Raw genomic sequence first — 14,721 nt, 5'->3', positions numbered from 1 at the left:
GTATATTTCGCGACCCATTTAGTTTTTTTTAGTTTTTTTTTATGAGTTTTTTTTTTTTATTCGTCCGTGACCATGAAGCCATCTGCAATCAATTAACTTGTGGACAATGATCCCTCGCTCTACGCCACCTGTACCCAGTCCCCGACTGGCCATCGGGAGGACCGGGGGGTTTCCCGATGGCCTGGCCTGTTAAATGGCCTGCCTCACACAGGGTGACTGGCTACATGATGTGGCCTGCCGACATGGCCACTGTCATACAGATCATAAATCAAAGCCCTTGATTGGTCTCTGTGTCATTCGAGCTCGGGATAACCTCAGCTCAGGTGAGGTAAAGGACTCTCTGAGTGTTTAGATAGTTAACTTAGTCTAAGTTCTCAGTGGGTCTCAAACGGTTTGGTCACCATTTATGTAAACACATATTTCCATTTGAGAGGGTAGTGATTAGTAAAATATGCATGAATAAAAAATAAAAAGTTAACTAGGTGAAAAAAGGTAAGATACACTTTTAAAACTTGTTGAGAGTTAAAACTAGTCTTAGCTGCTGCCTCAAAGAGGAGAAGGGAGGAGAGGAGGGAGACAGGAGAGGCTGAGTCAGGAGCCCAGACACACTCACAACTATAAATGAACCAAAAATAAATAAATAAACAAGTTTCAATTTCTTTTCGTATTGGAAATGGTATGTTATTGGTTATGGCCATGATTTTATGATTATTGAAATGCATACAGTTCGGTTTCATAGGTGTTCCCATAAATCTAGTTTCTTAATTTGCCCCTCAAAATGCACCAGATTGATGCATTTAACTCCAAAATAAAATAAAGAAATCTTACCGGGGTAGCATGCCTGGACCCCCCTAGAGGATTTGAGGTCCACCCCCACTTAAAATCACTGATAGGTTCCTAAATACATTTAACATTTTTTTTAAATAGTAACCCATGTCCATATGTTTATTTGTGGGTAGTACATTTAAACTATAGGGCTATCACTATGGGCCCTGCCTGTACCTGTTCGCTCTGCCATTGCGTGAAGGGTCTGCTAACAAGCGACCAACAGAAAGGTTAATGTTAATGTTGTTGCACGTCACCTCAACCCGCTACCACCACCACCCCAAGAATATTTCAAATCTGGGAAACAGTGGCACATTTACATTTCCAAGCCAACAATTAACTGAGAAGGTCAGGACGGCTTCTAAGATGGATAACACCTTCACCTTTCGGTTAACATAAAAAACATTCATCCCATACAGGAAAATGCAGTCCTCGTTACTGTTTTCTGTATACTGCCTCAGCATTAACATCCAGCTGAACATCTTGTTCCCCGTGGAGTTTTGGACCATTAGTAGCGCTATGGAGGAATGTTCCTCTGTGTGGGTTCCCTTTATATTTCACCTTGTGCACACAGGTGATTCTGAATGTAAAGGGAAACTCCGTTTATTACATAAAAACTCCACAGGGCAGCTCCAAGCACCGCACTGTACAGTACCGGCAGTTTCCAATCCGCCTCCTATAACAATAGTCTGAGAATGTGGAAAAAATAAAACATTTGTCCACAGTAGTTTGTTAAACAGTGCCGATCTTGTTTAGATGCTAGCATTTGATTATATTTAAAGTAATATATTTTTTATTTCTGGTTTACATTACATATGATGAGTTGTCTACACACATGTTATGCTATATCCAATACTTGAAAGTACGTTTACTTAAGATCTGTAGTTCCGGTATTTACATTTTTCTTACTTTGTACTTTTCCCGCACTAAGTTTCAACTACTTTTTACTTCACTACAAATATTCGCTGAGTTTAGTTGCTTCAGATGATAAAAACAGAATATTACGAACATTTAATCTGATTATTATTATAGATAAAGCTTTAGTATTTATAATCAGCCCCACCTTTTTCCGCTAAAGTGATGTGTTCATTAATTTATTCATGAGTATAATCCATGGGATATCCTGCATAATGAGCAAATAAAAGTTTGGAATTATATAATTATGCTTCAATCTTATTACGTATTTTTAGCTACTTAAAATATGTAATGCATTTCTACATCTTGTACGTTTTTAAATAATATGAGGATCTCTCCTACAAAAACCATCTGAAAGGTTGTATAATCATATCATCAAGTCAGATATGAAATTGATACAATATGTGATGAAGTATTTAACATGATATGACACACGCTGTGGTGTGATATAAGATTCAGCATGTTTTGAATCCATTTGCATCCCTCACAACCAGATCAAGGGTTTCCTGCGCGATAGCTCGCTAATTACAGTTTGGAGTGTGAGCTATTGCTCTGTTGTTTATCTGAAGGAAATTAGAAGATAATTATATTTGCAAGACCTGTTTGGACTTGCTCCTCCCCTCTATCTCTCTCTCCCCCTCTCTCTCTCTCTCTCTCTCTCTCTCTCTCTCTCTCTCTCTGTCCTCTCTGCTGCAAACATTACATTACTAATGCTGGGAAGCAAGCCTCTCCAAACAAATCACATACTGTAGCATCATAAGGCACAATATTATTCATTTGATGTCAGCCACTTGTCAGGATGATTTGATTAAAAGTCTGGTTTACAAATTCAGCATCTGCTATCTCTAACCAGTGCCGAGCTTTATTTGATTCCATTTATTCAAATCCTCCATCTTGTAGTGTCCATCTTGCAATTGTAATAAAACAACCAAGCTGTGTAGATAAAACAAAGGGATATCATTATTTCGTAATGGAGTTTGAAGCTGAAGAGATGAAAGATTACAGCACAGATGATACAGGAGGTTAATATTGATGGATATTTAGAAATCTGATAGAATATCATGATTATATTACATTTATATTTCAATAGCAACAGAATCAAAGCAAATCAGATGTTGTGATAAATAATTTTGACCAAGAGTCACTTATCTCTGCTGCTGTTTTTTAATGATGTAATAGTGGCATTGTTTCAAAATGACCTCAACAATATTCTGCCATTTCTGTACTGCAGGGTGACCGACAAGTCTGCAACAGGCTAATATGAGTCAGCCAATGTATCAATACACCGCTGAGTGACATGTGTCGAGACGCTGCATTTCCTTTCTCCTAAAACATAAAGTGCACATGCCGGAATGTTCAATAAAATGGCAGACAGTAAATCTCGTACACTAGTTAGTACGGAGGGATTTTGGGATGAGTGGACATTTAACCATTATTAGTAAAACTGTTAGTTTACATATGTTTACTTGGATTATTTTGTCAAATTCCAAGGCACTGGGAGATCTTGGCCACAGCTCTTTCTATAATGGAAACATGATGTGTATTCTCTTGATTTGAACCTGCTCAAAACATTGACTTTATCTTCCTTTGCTCATGCTCCACCCTCCAATTTGTATCGAACATCAGGCCAGTAGTGTAACTGCTAACAAACGTACAAACAAACCAATAAACAAACAAATCCTCTACGGGGGGAGGTAATAAATTGTCCTCTATAAAACTGAGATGGCGTTTCTTGTCAAAGGCATTGTCACCCTCTACTTTTTGCTTGAGTTAAAAAAACTCTTACATTGTGGAGGAATAAAATGCCAATTGGGTACAAACTAAGCCGTAAAAAAGAAAGCTGCTATAACTTTCTCGCTAATAGACTGTACATTTGGTTCATTTTCATCTTTAGTTGCTGTTGTTGTTGTTGCCTAAGCTGCTGGCTCTGTTGTGATGGGACTGGCAGGGCCGGTTTTACAACCTTTTGCATCAATAACATGTTAGATGAAAGGTTCATTCATCGAGGGATAACATTGGCTTTTATATATAACCAATGTTTTCAGAAGTTTGTAGGATTTTATTGTATCCAAATAAATAAACAACACTCGCAAAATGTATTAATTAACAACATATGATCTTAGCCCAAAAAAACCTTAGTATTAGGTAGAAATAACTAAATCATCTAATAACTCCAGTGAATAACAGAGATACAGTAAGCTCCCCAGTGTTTGTAGTCTAATAGAGCTTGTAATCCCTGTTTATGTGAGATGAATTATTATCACTTTGCTTTTTTTTGCTTCCGATCTGAGTAATAAACACCTTTTTTGTGACAAATCCTCTTGGGAAATAACATCTCTGCTGACACAAAGCAGAGCTAATCACACTTCTATTCATCCTGTTTGTCTGCATTCAAGAGATGCATCAGAGAAGGTGTTTCCATATGTTATCCTCAATGTAATGATTTGACAGTCAAGGTCTGCGCTATCACTCGGTAAAAATGGGTCATGGCTTGATATGGGCATAATTACCCTTTATTGTCCAAGCTGTCCTTGAGCAGGAAATGAATATTTTCTCTATTATGTACAGGGTCAGCTGAAGTGTCCTTCAAATGTAATACAAGCCATCAAGTTCGTGCAGACACACACACTTGGGAAACAATCATGCAAAAACAAATAGCTGCATACAAACACACACACACACACACACACACACACACACACACACACACACACACACACACACACACACACACACACACACACACAGACACACACACACACAGTCAATGTTCATCCTAAAAACCTTCAGGAAAAAAAACTCCTATTAATCAATGTGACGTGCAACCAAATACGTCTTCACTCTCTGTGAGTCAGTAATCGCCTTCAATGGAACGGCCTTGAAAGAGATTCTGGAGCTGTGAGAGGACGTGCAGAGCAGCTCTGTCTTTGTCCACTGATCCACACCAGGGACAGCACTGCAGCAAACCCAACCAGGACAGAGCAGTGGCAATAAAGCAGCCTGCAAAGAAATACAATAATAAACCATCCATCCATTGAATGAGATCGGTCCCTAGGCTGCCTCCCAATCTTTAAGTTTTCTTTCTCTCCTGGACTCAAAATAATTATGGGTTGAAGAAATCAGGAAGGAATTTACAACGTGGTAAATCCGTAAATTGAAAATCGACTTGTAGGCTGAAGTCAATGGAAAAACTAAGAGCCTTTTAACTTTAAATACCTAAATAACTAGCAAATATTAACGTTTTCAATGCATGCAACAGAAAAATTAAGAGTTAAGAAAATGAAGTGCAAAGTATAATAATATTAATTAATAATATTAATAAATAAATATAAATAAAGAGAAATAAGCTATGAAGAAGCAGAAAAATAGAGGTAATAATAATGAAAGAAGTTAAATTAAATGGGAAATGGATGAATAGGTGAATTAATCATAAGAGGAAGAGATGTGTGTTTGTATATGTACATATGTGTGCATATATATATATATATGTATGTATTTATTTATTTGACTATTTATCTATGTATTTACCTATTAAACAATGAAGTATACCTATCTTATGAAGCAAATCATGTAAAATACAACACCATATGCATACATAAAATGTAACTGACACTGTAATCCCCCTACCCCTACCCCCTCTTCATGTTATGTCCTGTCCTATTTGTGATCTGTGTCCTTGTCCGTGTGTTTTTGTCTTTTGAAAATGTTTAATCAAATATAAATGTTAAAAACAAAAAGAAGTGAAGGAGGATGAACAAAGGAAGAAATGATCTGTTAAGATTGACATAATGGAGACAATTGTTTGTATATAAAAACAAAGACAGTAATGTGACACCAGCAGCTATTTCAACCTAGAGCAGCGTATTACAATTACAAATTAGTCCTTTTGAAATTAATAATCTATGAAGTCCTACAAGTAAATATCTGTTTTGCCTTAATGGCAGCGTGACCATCTGTGGTGTGTTTACTTTGCACGTGACCCCTCGGAGAAAAAGACACACAGAAGCTATAGCAAATTTGCAAACTGTGATTCCCAGCATGCACGGCTGGTGTGATGACTTTCATCGATTCACACAGACTTCCAAAGTGAAGCAGGAGTCATTCAGCGAGTCCTGCACATCTGGTGCGTCAGGCTTGTGGAAAAGAAGCAGGAGGTTCTAAATCTAGACATTTTACATCTGTATTCTGAGATTTGAAATTGTACATTAGAAATAAAGTGTTACTGGAAGAAAAAACAATGACATTATTGAATTGACTGTGTTACAGTTAAACCGACAAGTCATGCCTGTGAAATTACCACGTTTGAATAATTTTGCAAATAAAGTTTATAAATGACCTTGTTTGGGTCTTTTAACTATAATATCTCCCCCCCTCGTCTTCCTCCAGGCCCCCCAGCTCGGCACTCTGATGGGCGTGTACCTGCCGTGCATCCAGAACATCTTCGGAGTCATCCTCTTCCTCAGGATGACCTGGTTGGTGGGAATCGGAGGCGTGGTCGGTTGCTTCATCATCGTTTTCATTTGCTGTTCCACCGTGAGTGTGTTTCCTACCTTCATTTAAGCCTCATGTTGCAGCAAGGCCTCATTAAGGAGTGACCTTAAACTGACGGGCGGTATATTATAAGATACATGGCAGCAGATACAGCTGTACAGTAATGAGCTCTATAGTAGTAAAATATACCAGATGTTCACTTTGAATACCTTCATGGGGAACAGAACAAATCTAAGGAGCTGTGATACACACTAGACAGCTTCAATGTGTCTATCATGAGAAGTTTACTTTACCCTTTATTTCCCGGCTTTTGCAAGATTTGTCAAATAGTTAACTCACTGGATTAGCCCACAAACACCTTAGCATTTTGTCATTTTATTGATAAAAATGGTATTTAACAAGACAACTTGATATTTCATGTTCTACTGCTTAATGATCAATATTTGGGCCAAAAAACTAACACTTTCCCGTCTTCTCTTTGGAGACAATAAACACCACAGTGCCAAGCCTGCAGTCCTTATTAGTTTGTCAAGCCTTTTCCTATCTGAGAGTTAACACCCTTACAGAATACTGCGAAGAATCATAAATACTCTATTACCGTCTCTAATTGCAGATTCTAAATTACATTAGTGTCCTCAGTAGGTATAGACAACCCACTGTACAGTCTTGGTTAACATTTATATGTATCCTTTAGTCCAAACCCCACTGAAGACGTTAATCCTGGACAAATGTTTCCCAATGATGTACTTTTTAATGGCTGTGCAATTTCTGAAAACATCTGGTAGTTTTCAACAAACGCTACTCAACAGAAGTAAATGGTGCATTTGATAGGGAATGCATTTAGCTGCTAGTGAGTATTTAAAAAAAGCAGATGGTGTATTGAAATAGAAGTCTTGAAATAAACTTCAGTGCCCATATTCATGGTTATGAAAGAAAATGGCAATACTACAAATAAAACATGCTAGTAGGATCAATGCATTGCCGGATTGAGTCTTTTGATTTGATTTGAAAATATTGTTATATTAACATTTTTTTTAAACGCACACACACATATGCCATTTAGAAACCATTTTAAGTAGCCCAGACTCTCAGAGGCTGATCCTTCTCAGTGCGACACCACTGTCTGTACAACTAATCAGCTCTAAGTAGAATTTACCAAAACAACAGTCTTCATGTTTTTCACGCACAACACACTCATGAAAAAGAGTTTAAGAGTTTTATTGCTTTACCCGGCTGAGGTGGTGATATAGATCTTGCTGCACACCAAACAAGTCTTATGAAGGCAGCATTTCAAGGAAAGATGTTTTTAGTTGTATCTTATTTGATCAAACTGTCTATTGGTGTATAAAACATTGTTGTAACTGCAGTAGCTACTGTATGAAGGCTTAAAACAAACAAAGTCCCTTCTAAGACTCAAGGTATTTCATTTACATAACACTTTTAAAAGCGAAGAGGCACCAAAGTGCATCACAAAGAGAGACCTACTGTATATGAATATGCCTACAAGCATGAAGACATAGATGTGCTGGGACTAAAACAGCATCAAAACAGAAGCAAAGTTAAAACACAATTTAGCTTTGCAGATATAAAGAAACGGCTGCTCCATGTAAGTTGAAAGGCGCTCTGCATTGGATCTGTGAAAAGAACAAAATGGAAGATGACACACTGTGATGTTCCCTGGTTCCCATTAATGTCAGTGGCTGTCGTGTCAGAGTGACTTTGGTGTTGGAGTGACACCTAGTCGTGGCCTTGAGACTCAAATTACAAAACACACTGTCCCACAGGATCGACAGCGCTGCCGCCATTGATCTGAGTGGCTGCTACAAAGTGATCATGTTTGACTTGTTTCATGCCATTGATTGTCAGGGAACATATCATATGCCCAGCTTTTTATTTATTCAGGAGAGCGGAGGTGGAAAGGAGACCATGTGTCAAAGCTCTCTGTTCAATCTGATTGTAGCTTTTCAATGTAAAGTGCAACATAAAACCTTTCTTATGTCATCGTACATGACAGTTTAATTCAAAGTGTGTCAGCTGTCAGGGTGTTTGTGTGCTGTTGCTTTGCGGTGCGAAGTGGCAGGACTGTATGTTGGCATGTGCGTGTTTGTGCAGCCTAGTTTCTCCTCTAGCAGAGAGTGTATTTATAGAACAACCCCCTCAAATCCCAACCATAGCAAAGTTGCCTGCACAAACACACAGGCAATATGCTTCCCAATCATGTTTCTGTGTGACAGTGAAGAGGGCTCTCAAACAGCGTGATGAGAGAAGCAGTATTTATTTTTTATTGATTTTGATGATAATTTGAAAAGGGATTTTTGGAAAAAACATTTGGAATATTACATTGTAAATATAGATATTAAAAACAACAAAATGGCAGCTTATTAAGTCATATAGAATAGTCTTACAGTTTAATTAGTCAATGTGATAAAACACATTTCATCCCAGTGTCTATTTTCTAAAACAGGAGGAGATATTCTGTTGTTATGGGAAAAAATATGGTCCACAGTTTTCTACTAAAAATAGCACGATAAATCATGTAGAAAAAACCTCCTCCAAGATCAAAGCTGGTTCATTTTGAGAGGAAATCATGCCAACACACAACAACACATACACTATCTAAGCGTCTCCTGCTTGCACACACACTGGCATGTCCTCCCATGTCATAAACTGGGGGAAATATGTAACGGCTGTAACATGAATTCTGTTTTTCCTCTCTCTTACCATTACTATCTTTCTCACACACCAAAGCACACACACACTTCTTTCTTATCAGTCACAGTGAGCTCATTGCAGAGCCCCGGGGCGATAAGCCTGAGCGTGAACGGTGAGTGAGAAACCCCCACCTCTCTCCTCCTGAGCTCCTTACATAACACATAACCACCAAGCCCCCCAGGGGTACCCAGCAACACACCGTAGGAGTAAGTGTGTGTGTGTGTGTGTGTGTGTGTGTGTGTGTGTGTGTGTGTGTGTGTGTGTGTGTGTGTGTGTGTGTGTGTGTGTGTGTGTGTGTGTGTGTGTGTGTGTGTGTGTGTGTGTGTGTGTGTGTGTGTGTGTGTGTGTGTGTGTGTGTGTGTGTGTGTGTGTGTGTTCATACATGTGCGCCGCGATCCCCCACCTTTTGTGAAATCCACAGGACTTGAAGTGGGGAGAAATCACGCACATGCTGTAAAGCTCCATAAGATACCACACGAGCCCATGTTTTATTCACATGAGTGCATGATGGGATATCTCTGACGGAGCACTTGTCATTAGCTGCTCAATCACAGCGGAACATGTCTGCAAATGCCGAACGCTTACCCCGTTATTTTTCTGTCACGCAACATTTTGACACAACATTAACGAGCCTGCGAACATTCGGAGAGTCATTACTATATGAGTAATGTGCCTCCATGTGGAACAGCCCTGACACATTCTATACCATATGAAATATACACACAACCATTATAAAAGCCACTGTATGAACACAGACGCTCATCTCCCAGCCCGTATATTCACACATAGCGCTGCGTGTGTGTATTTTTAGCGCAGATAATGAATGCAGGCTTGTCACCAAGATAAAATGAGGTTTAATATTCTAGATGGAGAGTCATCTGTTGTTTGGCCTTCCTCATTACTTCCAGGTCTTGAATCCAAATGCTGCGAGGGGAAGGGTGGTCTGCCCTCTGTCGTGACTCATTTAAATGCTAAGGATGCTTTTCTCCCTTCATCCCTTTCATTTTGTGCTCATAGCTCATCTCAATTTCTCCAACCCCCTTTTTTCATTTGAATGTGTCATTATTCCCCCCTCTCTTCTTCTCATCTCTTTTCACTTCCATCATTTTTCACCTACCATTCATTTTTTGCCCTCCATCTCCACCTCTCTCCTCCGCCTCTTTCACGCATCTCGTCCTCTGTTGTTCCGTCTCCATCCCTCAGTGTTGGTCTGAAAGTAAGAATCACCTCCGTCTCCTTCGCAGTGTACACCCCACAGGGACTACAAGTGATAAACCACACACTGAAAATAGTCTTCTCCTGTACCACTGTGTGTGAGCTGATGAAATTGTACTTGACAAAACTATTCTGCGTTGGTTTAATGAAGCATGTTAATAAAGCACGCTCTGAGGGCAGCGCATAACCTCCTTCCTGTCGAAACCAATTTCCCCTCAAGCCCGAGGTCGACTAAAGGCCAAATCAAAGTTTGACTGTAGCTTTGGGAAGAAACAGATTTAAAGTGTCCTTTGCAGTCAGCGTCACGGGTATATCAGCAGACTTTTTTCTTAAAAAGTGAAAATTACCTTCTACGCCAAATGCATTCCTCGGGCTCAGACGTAATCATGGTGGTTTAGCAATTATTCAAGTTTCACTAGCATTCACAATGATTTAGAAGGAAATTGTCCCTTCTGTCAGATATCTAAGCTGTCTGCTGTTGAACTCATATGAACAGAAAGATGGCGAGGCGGCATAATCTGACGTGTTTCTGCTGGCACGCTTAAGAGCCAGAGGCCCAGTGGATGCATTGGATTTTGGAGGTACAGGCACTCCAGGATTCATAGAGCAAGACAAATGTGTATACAAAAGTGGAACATTAAAACAGGCCAAAGGCTCTGGGTCAGTGGGAAAAAAGACTCTGCAAATCTACAGTTGAACAATGCTGCCTCCAGTGCCAGTCCGACAAGCAGGTGCTGACTCGGACACAAGGTCATCTGGAGAAGTATTCGGGATTATTGGCAATCATAAGGGGGAGAAAAAGGAAGGGCTGAAACCACTCCGTCCCACATTTGAGATATTAAATCATCCATCAAGTTAATTGAGATTGGTAGCAAACCAAGATGAGATTTCTGAGATCTGTGCAAACTTTGCAGGGCGGGCAGATACCCTTTATGTTGGTGACAGCAGATGATGGATAACATTTGTTAATTTCCCTGTCTGCAGTGACACTCAGAAGGGTACTCGAGAATAAAAAAGTAGGACATGTCTAAAAGGGAAGTTAAAGTGACCAAATAGTACTTCATAAAAAGAAAAACCTGCTAACTGCATGTCAAGAAAATGACAGACCATCAGGGATTAACCATAGGACAGGAGTGAAATGACTTGGCTCGCCGGGGACTCAATGCTTGAGTGAATTTTGAAAGGTCACCGTTGCTAATGTATCCTGTCTGGAGCTCGTCGTGGTCTGTATAAGGCAAAATGTCTGCTAGACTGTTGAAACAAAAAAATAGATGAATCTACAATTACCATAACATCCATCCAAAACCTAAATCAAGAGATAGACTGTTCACTTAGCTACTCCCCTTAGTTTCTGTTGCTATGCATTCTGTTGTATATTGTAGGCAGATTTACCACTCAACAATTAAGGAAGTATTTTTTTTAAATAATGCACCCTTGATTTGAAACAGTAGGAAGATCAACTCTGGCTTCGCTTTTCTAGCAAACAACCACTTATATAAAAAGTGTCACTGGCATAACTTATCATCTGCAGCCAGAGGGCAGTTTGTGGAGGGATGCCCCCCCCCCCCCCCCCCCCCCCCTTCAAAGTCAAGTCAAAGTCAACTTTAATGTCAATCTTTCAGTTTTTGTGTACAGACAGAGAGATCGAAAATAACATTTCCAGCAATCCCGAATACAAAAATACAAATACACAAACATGTATACAAATATGTATACAAAATATATATCCTGTATGTATATATCAACAGACACATTTACACATATGCACACATTAAGATAAAACAAAACAATCAATATATACAAAATAACAAAATAACAGTCACTTCAATATCTTGGGAATGTACATAGCATCGTAAAAAAAAGTGTCTTGTTAGCAAATTGAAAAAAAACGATGCCCCTTGTTAACCTGCCCTCTCCATCGTCTGATATCAGGGGGTTCAGGGGCAGATGGATGTTTAGTTGAGTATCTAAGTCTTGTCAGCCTGACTCATTGATCAAGGCTCTGAAATATCAGCAGTCTAGCTGAGCTGTCTAGAGATAAATCCATGGTGCTGTCCATGATGCTGAATTAGAAGTACGATTTGTAATTGCGACTTTGTAAGTCCCTTCTGTTCATTTGGGGCCATGGGGCAGTTAGCTAGTCTTTGGTGATTGACATTAACTTAGCACATCACCTACTGGCTTTACATATCTAGCTTAGCCAACTAAATGCAGATACCTCCATGAGCAGTGGTGTCAAGCTGATTGAGACTGGGAAATTTGTGAAAAAAACTTTAATTGAACAATTAATTTAAAAGTACATTTGTTGAAAATACATGTGTTGACTTGGTTTGTTTCTGATGGCTCTATAAATTAAATTGAGCTTAAAGAATCAAGTTAGAGAGTGTCCCTGACAAAAAGTATGCTGAATCCTAACCAGCTGTTGCTTAATTTAGTAGACATTCAAATGTAGCATCATTGTTTTTGTAGCCCTACAAACATTTTGAAAATAAATGTGCATTTTTCATAGATGTTCAATGCTTAGTATAGCAACTACACATAATAAACAAAACAAACATAGATAATAATTCTGAGGTACTGTATGTTACTACTGTAGGTAGTCAACATAAACATAGTACTTATATATGTGCATGTTTTCACATAGACGGCAAAGACACAGATAGAAGTGGCAAGAAAATAAAAGATCCTTCAAGATGAATGCACATCACAATTGTTGTGAGGGTTTTTATTGAACAGTTATAATTGAAGACAAAATCCAGTCTTGTCTGAAAAAAAAAACCTAAAACTTTCAAGTCATATTGTCTTTACCTTACCATTACTGAAATACATGTAATCCATATGTTTAACCTATACTGCACGTCTATTGACTGTAGCAGTAAGTCTGAATCAGATCATCTCACCGGTGGCCCTGGACAGTCGGTGGTGATTCAGTGACTCAGTATGCGGCAGACTACCTCTGCAGGGCCGCTGCCCACATCAGATAAAACACTTAAACAATTACTGTCTTATCTGCTGTGGTGGGAGAGGAGCTTGTGGCCTCATTATGACCAGATTAGAGCGAGAAACAGAGCCCGGTCCCACACATTCTTCACTGCTGATCGTCAGTCCGCCGGGCCCTCAGGTGACACTAACCACATTACAGTCTTCACACAGACGCACAGAATGACAGTCCAACATACCCGCCTGGGACCCACTTTATTCCATTACAAGTCTCACTTTTTCCTGCTGCTCCAAGTTAGCTATGTTGTGATTTTATCTTCAGGGATTGTCACCGAAACACCACAACAACAACCACAGAATGATATTTTGCAGTATCAAGGAATAATTCTTATAACCCATTGTGTTTTAAACTAATAATTGTTGTAGCAACTATTAAGGACATCCAAGTTGCAACCATTAAGCTTATTAACCATTACATTTATAATGGAGCCCAGGCAGTACTGGATGTTTTAGGTAGATACTGCTATTTAGATGTTGTCGGTCATTGAAACAACTTGTATGATGCCATGTATCTTAGGTAACTAGAAACGCATTTTACTAAATATACATGTGACAGTCAATTTCCCTGGAAATATAGCTGTCAAAAACAATATTAAACAACATTGAATAAACATAATGATTAAGTTTGATGCTAAAATAAAGATATCAGACATATAAACAGATTATTTTTTACATCAAATCAAATTGTATTTATATAGCCCAATGTCACACATTTGTCTCCGTAGGCTACAGATCAATAAACATGAATGACAATATATACAACTCAATATAGAATATCGTAACATTACAAGATAAAAATGTAAAATACAAATAGAAATAGAGTAACATTAATTGGTATAAAATACAAAATTATTCTATTTCATTAAACAATTAAACTCAAATGTATTTCCACACTGCAATTATCAGCTGACTTATACGGCGATAACAATATACCAGTCAGTGATTATCTTTAATTATTAGATGTATCTTTCAGGCTCTAAGTCATTATCATGAGTAGTTTGGTAACCCCCCTGCTCCCATTGTGTTGTCATAATGTGAGATATTGTCACTAAGATTTTAATTGCCAAACTTTCTGTAGATAAAAATAGATGGATATGATGCTTGACATTTGAATTAGTCTTCTGTTCCACTGTTATAGATGTAACATATGAGTTCCAAACAAATGAACATAGAGAAGACCCACTTCACACTGACAGCAGATTTAGCAAATGTCAAATATTTCATAAACTGGGTTGATGCTGAATAAGTTAAAGCAAAAATAAAACTGCAGACTATAGCAGGTCTAGTTTTAAAACTATGACTCAAACAATACATTCAAGAGTAAGCGACAACACAATTAAAATGGGAAGACAATATAATGAAAGCAGTGAGAAGTTCTTCAGGAGATGGCTCTGTGTTGTTTCCAGCCCGCTCTCACATCTCGTCTCCCTCGCTCTCTTTCATGTGCAGACAATTTGAAAAGACACTCAGAAATTGAACAATAACATTTGAAAAAATGATGAAATCTTAATTCTTTCTTTGTACTGTCACACACACTATCTCTCTCTCTCTCTATTTCTGACT

The 14,721-nt window shown here is 38.5% G+C and overlaps 1 protein-coding gene across 2 annotated transcripts in view; it reads left to right on the top strand.

Moving 5' to 3' along the window:
• Window positions 1-14,721, top strand: part of slc12a5a (solute carrier family 12 member 5a) — a 98,332-nt gene that overhangs the window by 64,098 nt on the left and 19,513 nt on the right. For both annotated transcript variants that reach the window (XM_079682077.1, XM_079682076.1), the window contains exon 4: window positions 6,127-6,273. In XM_079682077.1, coding sequence (XP_079538203.1) covers window positions 6,127-6,273 — 147 coding nt within the window. The remainder of the gene's footprint in view (window positions 1-6,126; window positions 6,274-14,721) is intronic.

This window comes from Notothenia rossii, assembly GCF_949606895.1.
Source record: "Notothenia rossii genome assembly, chromosome: 5".
NCBI lineage: Eukaryota > Metazoa > Chordata > Actinopteri > Perciformes > Nototheniidae > Notothenia > Notothenia rossii.
The sequence above is the reverse complement of the archived record's forward strand: the minus strand, read 5'-3'. Positions and strand labels throughout refer to the sequence as shown.